The 13053-nt window shown below is 32.9% G+C and overlaps 2 protein-coding genes across 2 annotated transcripts; one reads left to right on the forward strand and one right to left on the reverse strand.

Annotated features, from left to right (window-relative positions):
* The first annotated feature begins 4614 nt into the window (after positions 1-4614).
* On the forward strand, positions 4615-5262 carry LOC132947137 (uncharacterized). The gene has a single exon (XM_061017347.1). The coding sequence runs from the start codon at positions 4615-4617 to the stop codon at positions 5260-5262; it is 648 nt and encodes a 215-aa protein (XP_060873330.1).
* Positions 5263-11187: 5925 nt separating this feature from the next.
* On the reverse strand, positions 11188-11907 carry LOC132947147 (proteoglycan 4-like). Its single transcript, XM_061017357.1, has one exon. It carries the CDS (start codon positions 11905-11907, stop codon positions 11188-11190), a length of 720 nt encoding a protein of 239 aa, XP_060873340.1.
* Between the last annotated feature and the right edge of the window lie 1146 nt (positions 11908-13053).

Below are 13053 nucleotides of genomic sequence, written 5' to 3' on the forward strand. Positions count from 1 at the left end.
TTTCAATTTTGTTAAAAATAAATACGAGTAAAAAGAGAAAAAGGACAAAACTCGAATGCTTAACCTGTGGTAGCACATTCGACGACGATTATAGAAGAAAACATGAATTAAATGTACACGGTGGTAACAGAATAAACGTGAAACATTTTGGCGCTCCTGACAATCCATTTATAGCAGCATCTGCACTGTGTAAAAGGAAAAGTGTACAGCTATCAACAAATAATGAGGAGGTATTATTTGTTTTAGCTTTAGAATTTAAAGCCTTCAGATATTTAAATATATTTATTTATTAGTTTATTCATTATTATTTATTATAAAATAATTTAAACTTTGTGTATAATATAATATAATAAATTAAGATTTTTTCTGAATTTTAAACTTCTGTTTTTAATATGTAGGACAAAGGCCATTTTTCTACCCTATCTTTGGAAACTGTACCTGTACAACTGATATCTTCAGATATACCAAATATTACAAGTAAATTAGATTTTTTACACGTTGGTTTTTTACAAAAATCAAATTATATTATTTCAAAATATACTAATTGTTAATAGATAAACAAGACATTGAACTAGTTGAACTAGGAAAATGCATGGAATCTAGAACTGAAGAACCAGAAAAAGGTATGTTAAAACATATCTTATTAATTATATTATTTCAAAATATACTAATTGTTAATAGATAAACAAGACATTGAACTAGTTGAACTAGGAAAATGCATGGAATCTAGAACTGAAGAACCAGAAAAAGGTATGTTAAAACATATCTTATTAATTATTTATCATGATATAACTGTAAATCTCTGTAAATATAATACTTATGTATTTTATACCAGATAATATTATAGATGAACTAAAATATGAAGAAAATGGTAAAATAATTGAATCTGATGTCTGCCAACAAGGTGAATACTGAGTTGTATAATTTTTATTTTTATTATTGATAATATTTATTATAAGTATTATTTATAATTAATTAATTTTTAGATACCTACATTTTGCAAAATGTACTATTATATTAAACTAAAATCTATCTCTAAATCAGTACAAAATATTTGTGCTCGTGGATTAGTTTTTGATTAAGTATGTTATATTTATATTTATGTATTATATTTCAACAGGTATTGAATGTATTAGTACAACTAGTCATAATGATTGGGTTGTATGTGCGCTGGTATGCTTGAATCATTAGTTAACCGTTTTCAACAATGTAGTAGACTTTTAACCACAATTAAAAGTGAATCTTCACCAAACCCAATATCATTTTTAATTGAGACTTCACATATCATAACTTCTATTGAAATTGAATCTAAACAATATTTAATAACAACTGAACAAGTTTTAAGCTCTTTAATACCTAATGAAACTGTTGAATCTGGAAATATTTTGGATAGTTTTCCAGAACATGATCCTGGAAAGAGAGAAATAGTAAAATCATCATCTCAGAGAAAGTATCTTTTGAGTCTTGGGCCATATCAACCTAAATTAGCCAAATATCTAAAAAACTTAAATATTCCTACAGAAAAACAAAGCCTCATTATGGTTCAATGAATTTCCTCACTTGGAATATAGTATACAAAAAGATGCAGCATTTTGTTTTATTTGTTCTCTATTTCCTAATGGCCCTAATAGAAGTTTTGCCGATCCAGCATGGGTTGTAAGTGGTGTTCGAAATTGGCATCAAATGAAGGGGAGGGGAAAAAATAAACAAGGAAAACTGGCTACATTTTTCTTCAAAATCACACAACTCAGCATTGATTGATTTTAGAAATTTTTTAACTTCCTCAAACCATATTGACTGCATTCTTAACAAGGTAAATAGACAACAAGCAATTGAAGTAGAACATAAAATACATTTTCATAAAGAAGTGATTACTATATTGTTAAATATTGCCCGTACCCTTGCACGCCAAGGACTTGCGTTCCGCGGTGATATGAATGAGGAGAACGGAAATTTTAATCAATTGGTTCTGTTAATATCGAGGCATAATCCAGCTATGAAAAGATGGCTTGATGATAAAAAATTTAGAAAACACAATGTGACTTATCTTAGCCATGATTCCCAAAATGAATTTATTGACTTACTAGCAGATGAAACAAAGAACACAATTATTGAAGAAGTTAAAAAATCTGATTTTTTTTCCGTGATGGCTGATATAACACCAGATGTTTCACATCAAGATCAATTATCAATTTGTTTACGGTACGTAGATCCTTGTGGAGAAGTTTCTGAAAGATTAGTAGCAGTGTGTGAAGCTTTTGATAAAACTGGTCTGGGAATCGCTGAGAACATTAAAGAAATAATACAAAAAAATGGTCTACCATGTGAAAATATTGCTTTTCAGTCTTATGACTTTGCAAGTAGCATGTCTGGTAAGATAAACGGAACCCAGCAGAAACTATCTGATCTTGTTGGTCATATAATTTATTTTATTCCTTGTCAGGCCCATCGAATAAATACTTTCTTGGAACATAGTTGTGATGCAAGTTCAATGATTGGGGACTTATTTTCTAATCTTGAGGAATTGTATGTTTTTTTTTCATCGAGTACTAAAAGATACGCCCATTTACACTCCAAGTTAACCGAGATAGAAAATTCTTTACATTTACGGAACCTTTCAAAAACCAGGTGGACTGCCCGAGCGGAGTCAATAAAAGCTGTATGGATATCTTATGAGATAATTTTAGAAGCACTTCAAGTAATGTCTTCTGCTCAGAAAATGGATAAAAAAACAAGAACACAAGCTTTTGGACTTTCAAAAAAAATGTTATCATTTGATTTTATTGTTGCTATTTATTTTATTAAGAACATTATGTATAAAATGTAAATTTTAACAGAAAAACTTGAAGCGATAGAACTAAATGTAATTGATGCATTAATGTTATTAAATAATACTATTGAAATTTTAAAAGACATTAATAACGACGACATAGGTATGAATAACCTTGTAGAAAGTTCAATACAATTTGCATCCTAATTACGATTTTAATCGAGTTCATAGAAGACGATTGAAACCCAATAGATTAGATTCAAATCCAATTACACAAACAAACTTTGATATGAAAACATTTTATAGATCAGAATTCAAAAGAGTTCTAGACACATTAATAACATTATCTTCAGAGCATTTAAAGAAATGTATGACTACTATCGAACCTCTTTTCAAAGTATTTTCGACACCTTTACAACCCAATTATATTGCAGACAATTTCAAAAAAATAATTGAACTATTTCCTCCAGGAAGTTCTGCATCCAAATTAACAGACTATGGTGGAATTTTTTCCGAGTTTTTAATACTAGTTCATCATTGTAAGGGTATGTCAAATTTATTAGAAATATTAAAAACCTCTTTTAAACACCTTTTACCAAATGTGAACATAATGCTACGGTTGGTGTTTACAGCTCCCATTAGTACTGCATCTAATGAACGGGCATTTAGTAAATTAAAAATGGTGAAGAACTATTTAAGATCTACTACGTCTAATGATCGCTTACAAAATTTAATGCTGCTGAACTCAAACAAAGATATTTTGGATAATGTTAATATAACAATGCTTGTTGATAAATTGTCACTTTTAAAAGAAAGAAGAATAATTATGTAAAAATTAAATATCTTATAGAAATATTATAATCTATGTGTATTGTATAACCTACCATATTTTATATTTTGAATGCAAGTAATTTGATAAATACATGAGTACATGACAACATTTTAACAAATTTTAATTATTATTTTTTTTTTAAGCCGGCAAATTTACCATAGCACACCCCCCCACTTGTTATTCATTCACGCCGGCCCTGCTGACGAGGTATAACACATTTACTGTACACACACCCAACTACCTCCCAAAACCACCCAACTTTGAGGAGCAATATCTCATCAACGGATTAACGAAAAATGAAAATTTGAACGTAATAATTAATGAAAAAAATAGTTTTATTCAATTATGAAATTTTAAGTATAGGTTACCATTTGAAAATCAAAAGTTGATAGTGGTTTACCTAATAAATATAAGGGTGAAAAATATAAAAAAAATATTCAATTCTAGAACAGCGTAAATCTACAATTTTGAAAAAAAAAAATTTTGAAAAAAGTCAATACTTTTTCAAATAATGAGTGTTGTTTGATAAAAGAATCACCCTGTATATAGGTACTGTATTATTAATAGCAAAATATTACTAAGAAATAATATCATAAAATATACTTTATAAATATAGACTGACAGACCGTCTTAGCTCAGAATCGTTTTTCGTACACGATGATATTATACTATTGATTTATAAAATATGAATAAATAATAGGTACCATAAAAATATTAATTCAATATATTGAAAAAAAAATAATTAAATTAAATTTTAAAAAGTTCACGCTTAATATTATAATTTTATATGATATCAAAATAGTATTAAATAGTGAAAATGTTAACAGTATAAGTATAACTATACTTATAAAATATTATTTTAAATTTTATTATGTATATTTTCTATGAAAATTAGTAATGTTTAATTGTAGATTATTATTTACAATTTTATATTCCTACCACATCTGAAGACTGGTTAGCCATTTCAGAAGGATTCGAAAGTCGTTGGAACTTCCCTCACTGTTTAGGCGCAATGGACGGTAAACATGTAGTCCTACAAGCTCCGTTTAATAGTGGGAGTGAATTTTACAACTACAAGGGTGCTTTTAGTATTGTTTTATTTGCATTAGTTGATTCCAATTCCAATTTTATGTATGTTAATGCTGGATGTCAAGGCAGAATTTCAGATGGTGGAGTATTAAAAGATTGCGAATTATATAAAAAAATTGAAAATCAGTCGTTGAATCTACCAGCCCCAATACCATTACCAGGAAGAGAAAAATTAGTCCCCTATTTTATGATTGGTAATGAAGCGTTTCCACTCATTGAAAATATAATGAAAGTTTATTCTGGTTTACATCCCAAAGGTTCAGTTAAACGACATTTTAACTACCGTCTATGCAGGGCTCGGAGAGTCGTAGAAAATGTTTTCGGGATTTCATCATCAGTATTTCGCGTTTTACGGAAACCTATGCTATTGGAACCCGAAAAAGCAGAAGTCGTTGTAATGGCTGTAGCACATCTTCATAATTTTTTACGAAAAAGTACAAACTCGGTTAACATTTATACACCGAATGGCTCGTTTGACAGAGAGGTTGACGGACAGGTAATTGAAGGAAATTGGAGATCAGAAAATAATAGTTTGACATCTTTGTTAGCAATCCGGAACTTGCCTCGTTGATCGGCGTTGGATGTGAAAGAACTTCGAGATGAAATTGCAGATTATTTTATAAATGAAGGAACAATTCCATTGCAAAGCGATTATGCATAAATATTTTTTGTTATTATTGATTATTATTTTTAAAAGTTATTATTATAAAACAGATTATACAACTAATGAATAATGATCATGTACTAAATAAGTTTGAAAATTATGTTTACAAGTTAGAAATAAAACTAATATAATTTTTTAGTTTTTACTTACAGTGTTAAGTGTAGGTCGAGGATTATCTTTATCCATAATAAAAGCTAAACTTTTGAAAGCAAACCATGAACTTTCGTAAACTTCATCTCTTCCTTAAATAAAATAATCAAAAACATAGTTTAGATAAATAACAATAATATTATACCTAAATCATTTTTGGAAAATGTAGGTAAGAATAATTTTAATACTTAACATGCAATTTACCTGTGCTTAACCAATTGATACAACCATAATACCATATAACTTTATGTAGGTACTATTTTGTTCTTATTGGAATTTAAAAAAAAAGTTTAACGTAAAATGAGATTATTATTTATTACATTACATATTTTTTGTATAGTTTACGAAAGTTTATTATTCAAATTTAGACGACATCCGATTTAAATATATAACCTTTTTTATTATTTTATTATTAAAAAAAATAATAAGTAGGTATTATACTTGACTTATTATTTTCTATACATAATTTTAATACTATTTTTTGATTGTTATCAATTATAATCAACAATAACACTTAAAGCATTTTTAATGGTTAATAATATTTTATAATTACCTGTGCCAGTTTCTTGACTACTTTTTATTTTCATTTTTTCGCGTCGAAATGAGGCGTTCAAGCTGGTCATTTTTTTTTACATTCATCAGACGTTGAATTCATTTGTGCGGCCAACTCTTCCCAAGCATCGGCTTTTACGAATTTGTTATAATATTTTGGGTCCTTTGGGTACCACAATACTGGTTTGTTTTTATAAGCCTCTATGAGGTCTAACACTTTTTCGTTGTTCCACTCCATTAATAAAAAGTTTTAAAATCAACAAGAAAAATACAAAAATTTAATTAAATTAATTAAGGTGACTAACCAAGCAGCTTTGCTTAGAGCAACTAATGTGTTTAAAGCCTTTCCACACGGTATGTTTTGTGTTTTAGCACATAAAACCTCAAAATAGTACCGGTTGGATCCTTCCTATACCCTGCCATAACATGTTGCAACTTGCAACTACTGTGGTCAGGCGTGAGGCGGAAAACAAATCGAAAATGTTTGAATTCATATTATGCATATTATATATTTTATTATTATTATTATTATTTCTATAGTATATTATGTCAGGGGCAGATCTAGCGGGGGGGGGGGGTTCAGGAGGTCAGCTGACCCACAGTTAATATTTGCCGATCAAATTGGCCTCTTTTCAGATCTTGGGTAGTTGGACACTTGGCCCCTCGAATTTACTTGAAAAATGAATAAAAATTGACATTTTATCAATTTATAATTTATAAATTATATTATATCGTTTTAGTAGAAAGTTAAGTAAATCATATTAACGCGACGTACCCCGATACCCGGTACCCGTACACCAACGCTGCGTTGATAAAATCAGATTTTATTTACAAAACAAAAATAAGTTGTAACGCTAAATAATAATGGGTCTATTGTATATAGTAATAGTAATATAGTATACAAAAATACATAATAATGTGTGCCGGTTGCGACGTGCGTTCGCAGAACTATTGAAACTATTTATATATAATCCAACGTAAATCTGTAGCCCGTATGACTAATAACTAATAAGTCTATGGCTAGATATGTCTATATTATCTCTTCCTGGCTCTCCCCCACACCACTTTATTCTGTGCCCACACCACAGTGATATAATATTCCTTATTGCCATACAATCGAACTAAACTATTTAAGTCAACAGTCAGTTGTCAACAATACTGCCCTGCTAAGCCAAAAGGCAGTAATTAACAATGAAGTAGTTTTGAGAAAAATAACTTTTTCTGAATCATCTTGTTATTTTTATCATATTATAAAAATTAAATAATAAATTAATGATTTTTAAATAACTAATCCTGTAGAATCCAATAATACACATGGATAAACTCTAAGATACCTCATAACACCTTAAAACGCATATACATACTTTTTGCTTTGTGTTGTCAGACATTAATATTATTGTTTACAGAGGGAAAATGCAGTATGAGCGCATACATACTTTTTGCTTAGGAATACATATTTATTTTTGTTTCTTTATTAGACCAAATTTATGTAAATAACAAGCCTTTATTTAACATAAAATAAAAGAAATACTCATGTTTAAAAAAAATAATAATAAAGAAATAAAAATATGAACTTTTAGGAAAATAATATAATAATGTAACATTTAAAATTAACAATTAACATTTAAAAACATGTTAACATTTATATAAAAATTAATGAACATTTTAAAAATAATCAAACAAACTTGTTTGGTATAATTGTATTTACAATTTTACAAATATTCAAGATTTTACCAAAACAGTTTACGGTTTTCTGGAAGAATCTGATTTAAATTTTGAAGTATACTCTCAACCTTTTCTCTGGCAACACCGCATGGTTTTATTTTTGGTAAAACAATAGGAATTCCATCTTTTTTCATATTTTTCTTGCACAGAAAATCCAATTCCTGATATTCTGTATCAGTTAATTTAGTTTTAAAATTCAAAATAAATTTTCCTCTTTCAGCTTTAATGCATACGATATCCTTCAATAAAATACGATTTTTTTTTTTGTAACTTTTGAACTGACTTAAAATCTTTCCAACTATAAAATGATGTATGATCCATTACGTTCACATTAACTTTTCCACTGTTTGAACTTTTAACAGCATGTTCAAAATCATTAAAGTCGTATGCCTTTTTTAATTTTTTTTTTGCCAATTCTACCTGATGATGAAAACTATCATCACTCAAATATGTATGTCCTGGTTCAAAGTAGTATATTTTAATTGTATTAGTCGATACTTCACACGAGTTTACAATATAAACAAGAAATGTTAGGAGGCACCAATTTTTATTCTGACTGGCGCAATTATCCAGCCAAATTTGATGAGTTGAAATATCTCTATGTTTTTTTCTAAACGCATAACATACTTATGATATCTTCTTTGTTTCACCCAGTAGTTCCTTCATGCCAAATACAAGCTAGTGGTTTAATATTGGAATTACAACCAACAGGAACAAAACTTTCGTGGTATGCAATTATTATACGCCTTATGAAAATTACTTTTTTTAAACATTTCAGCTTTTAGAAGCATAATTACTTTTTGTAAATCTGCAGAAACTGTAACACAATCATTAATATTATCTTTCTGACTCAAATGTATTTTATACAGATTTCTAGCATCTGTATACTTAGTCTTATGTTTTTTTCCATGTAATACATGTTTCACAGTCTTCTTGAATTGAATTTTTACTGTGTTCATGTAACTTGAATTGTTCACATTGTTCACACTCTTCATGTCCTAAATTAGTAAAAGAATATTTATTTTTCTTTCAATTTGCATCTGTATAATTTATATGATATATTCTGATTTGGATGTTTGATTAAAAAGTCTTGATGTACCATTAAAACGTTGACATCACTGGGCAAATAACAAACATTAGGAGCATGTTCGCGCCTATAGTGAGAAATTGTTGGGTGAAATGACTATATGTTCATTAATTAGATCATTAAATTGATATTTATTGTAAGTCTCATGACTTCTTTTAACAAGTTCAGGTATAATATTTCCTAGAGGAGTTTTATGAGTACATTGTATAACACCTTATCAATATTTTTTTTAAATTCTAACGTTAAGAAAAACCATTTACACACATCAAAACATTTATAATGGTTGTCAGTTAAGAGATAAATGTATGTTTTATTTTTTCGGTTAATGTTTGCATTAACTGATCTCCGTTTGACTTTTGTTGGTATACATACGTTCAAAATAAATTGTTTTCTTTGATTAGCATCCATCTTCCAATATTGATCATTAATTACATAGCGTTGCTCTTCAGATATATTAGTAATACATTTTTTTTTTACAATTATTTACATCACAAGGTCCTTATGTTTTAATGCAGTTTTTTTTTTTAATATCTTTTCTTTTTTAAACACTAGTTTTGAACTTTTTACATTTTCTTGTTTGCTTCTCAGACTTTGTATAAAGTTCAACTGAATACTCTGTCTCACTACTGACTATGATTGATGGTAATGGTGCTTGACAAACTAAATAATAATAAGGAAAAACAATTAATAATTAAATATAGTTTTCTCAATGATACATCAAAGATACAATATTTTGTTCATTATCTGAATAATGCATATCTACAGTTGAATCATTATTGATTACTCTAACTTCTAAGTCATCATCAAATTCTCCCAACCGTCTCTTATTTTCACCAGGTGGTATGTAGTCTTTATCTTTATCCGAGTCATCCAATATAGAGTTCAAGGAAGTGTCTATATTTTTTATATTTGATTTGAGTTAACTTTAATACAATAAGCAATTTAATTACTATTGACTGGACAACTATGTTTTTAATTAAATGATTACTAAATAGGTAATATATTATAGATAACCAAGATAAAAGATTATTTAATACCTATTTTAACTTTAAAATGTAAATTATAATGTTTAATGAATATATTAACACAAGTTATCAAGTTAAAATTTAACCTGTATGCTTGGGATTATTAGATGATTCAACAATATCAGTTTTAATGACATTATTCAAATCTTCATGTTGATAATGATGTGATCATAGAGGTAAATCATAACTAGAAAAAACATCGCTTCTGATAACATCCAAGTTGTCTGTAAATAAATTTAAATAATAAGTTAACATTCAGACTTCAGAGAATAAATTAAAAACTATTTTAAATACAATTTTAACTAACCTTTTATATTTGTTTTTTTCACCAATGCATTTTTATTGTTTTCCAATTCTGCCAATTTGAATATCTTTTTTCTACGCAACACCATATTGTAATAGAGTATCAGACTATAATATTCACGTTTATTATGTTAAGTATAAGAATACTCTCATGATAGGTAACTAAATTAATTAAATATAATATTAATCCTGACTTGTGTTACAATAATAACATATTAAAACGTATTACGTGTTGTACAACATTGAACGATTGGAGATAATGATAATAACATTGATAACTAATAAGTAATAAGTTATAACGTACCTACTGCAAATATTACAACATGAAAATAATATAACATTAAAATAAACAACATTTATTAATAGCACAACTGACGCGGCTACGACGGTGGTGGTAGGTGGTCCGCGGAGAGCCGGTCGTTGGTGTGGTATATTGGGTGGCACACTCGAGCGTAAGAAAAAAAAACAAACACAATTTCGGGTGTCGATGATTGGGTTTATTTTACCCCGTACCGGGTATACGTAGATATATAAATATAGGTAATAAAGAAATATATCAAAAAAAAAGAGAACAAATGACGGCGGGCTATATGAAAATATATATATCTCTGGTTGTGGTCGTGTGGCTGTGCTCACGACGGGTGTGTGTGGTTTTCAGAGACGAACGGTTTTTCTCTAACTGACGAGTTTACGACGGCCGGTACTCGTTCTACGCGACTCGCCTTCCCGTCCCACCTTGTGCCTTTGTGGCGCGGTGGGGGAGTTAGCGTTGTCGCGCTGTAGCCCGTAGTGGCGGTTGACGAAAAGTGTAGACTGGTCGCTGCGGTACCTGTACTTTGTACTGGTGGCCGCTGCGTACCGCGTCATACTCCCCCGCCAAACCGTCACACGGGGTACACTTGTACCGGTGTCCGTGTGTCATTTCAGGACGGGGTGGCTTGTACTATCTCTGGCTTTCGCTTGAGGTAGACTTGCCCGCGCCCGTGAGTGTTATTGGGGGTGTTTTGGGGACCCTACCGGAGTGTAGTACGAGTGGTGCTCGTCCAACTCCGGCATTCCCTCGAACGCCACCAGCCAATCTGACTCGGTAATTTCTACCGTGTCCTCCGATTGGTCTGGCGACTCGTGGCTGGTTGGTTGTCCCGGCTCCTCGGACTTGCCGTCCTTGGATGCCGGTTTGTCAACCTCCATCGGTGTAGGGTTGGTCGGAGGCGTGCCGGCTGCTTCCGGTTCTGAGGTTGGCGCGGGTTGCTTGGCAAGCCGGCTTGCCTCGCTTTCCCTGGCCTTCCTCTTCTCCTTCAGCTGTTGGAATTTCCGGCGGTTCCTTGCCTGCTGCGCCTCCGTCCTCACCCTTCCCGTTGGGCCGGGGAGTACCCCCGTTGGCCTGGGTACCGGTGCCGGCTCCGCAGGTGTTACGGGGGCAGGTGTCGTTGCTGGGGGTGGTGGCCTTGTCAGGGACGGTGTGCGGCTGCCGGGCGTTGATGTTGATGGTGGTCGGTGTGGTCGCAACCTCCGCTGAATGTCCGTCGTACGGTCCGCCCAGCCCCGGTTGTAGATGGCCGCCCGCACTGGGTCCTGCAGGAGTTGGCGGGTTGTCATCCTCGCGACCTGGGCGGCTGTTCGTGGCTCCTCCTGGCCACCGGATACCAGCCCCAGCCGTTGGATGAGCTCGGCAACCTGCTGCCACTTCTCCTGCTGTTGGCCGGTCATGTTGTCTGTAAATGATTATTATTACAGACAATTGTTTATTTAATGTTGGCCTATCGGTGCCCGTTTTAAGCATGACACATGTATTTTCCGCGGTGGTTGTTGGTCGGTTTGGAAGACTCCTTTCCCGACCTGTTTCGCCAGTCTTACCGGTCCCCACCACTTTGGTGCGAAACCGGCGTGAAAATCTTTGTGTGCCTTAGATAAGTGGTGTGCTTTGTAGTAGACTACGTCGCCCTTGCCGAACTTCACCGGTGTGCCGGTGTTCGTGCTTGGTTTTACCACTACCTTTTTGCCTAAAATACGTTTCTCCCGCTCTACCCTCTTTTCCTGTGTTTTTTCGATGTGTACCGGCGCCGCTTTAGACAGCGCCCAATCTCCGGGTCTCTTGCACTCTCTGCCGAGGACCAGGACCGCGGGTGAGTAGCATGTCTGTTCGTTGCACCTGTTCCGTATCGAAAATAGGATTGAGGGTAGTTTCGTGTCCCAAGATTTATGTTTGCCCGTTACTAGTTGTGCGCGTAACCCTTTTTTTAAATCTTGATTACGGCGTTCGACTGGGTTGGCCCTCGGGTGGTAGATTGGGGTCGTCCAACCCTGTGCCCCCCAGCGTTCTAGCGCGTTCATCATTTCGTTTGACACAAACTGTGGGCCGTTATCACTGAGACACACGCGGGGGTAACCGAAACGCGAAAAGAACTCGCGTTCTAACGTTTCGATTATTGTTTTAGAGGTTGCTGTTCCTAAGGGGTAAGCCTCGGTCCACCTACTAAAACAGTCGGTTGCTACCAGTATGTACGATTTTCCCTTACCAGAACGTGGGTATGGGCCCATGAGATCGACACTGATAACTTCCCATGGTTCACGGGGGGTTCTTGGTTGCATTGGGTCGTTTGGACGTGAGTTTAGTGGTTTCGTGCACACACATACGTGGCACGCACCGACATATAACCTGACGTCGTTTTTTTGACCTTTCCAATAGTACCGTTGTCGAACCGCCCGGTACGTCTCTTTCCAACCCGGGTGGTTGGATAAGACGTGATCGTGACACCTCCAAATTGCATGTTGTGCTTTGGTTTTTGGTATCACGACGGGTGTGTGGGTGCCTACGTTTACTCGTAAGAGACCTTCGGAAAAAACGTATGCGTT

This window comes from Metopolophium dirhodum, chromosome 1, assembly GCF_019925205.1.
Source record: "Metopolophium dirhodum isolate CAU chromosome 1, ASM1992520v1, whole genome shotgun sequence".
Lineage (NCBI taxonomy): Eukaryota > Metazoa > Arthropoda > Insecta > Hemiptera > Aphididae > Metopolophium > Metopolophium dirhodum.

Bases quoted from the DNA above. Each gene is read 5' to 3' on its own strand.
- LOC132947147 (XM_061017357.1), bottom strand. From the start codon at position 11,907: ATGACCGGCCAACAGCAGGAGAAGTGGCAGCAGGTTGCCGAGCTCATC.
- LOC132947137 (XM_061017347.1), top strand. From the start codon at position 4,615: ATGGACGGTAAACATGTAGTCCTACAAGCTCCGTTTAATAGTGGGAGT.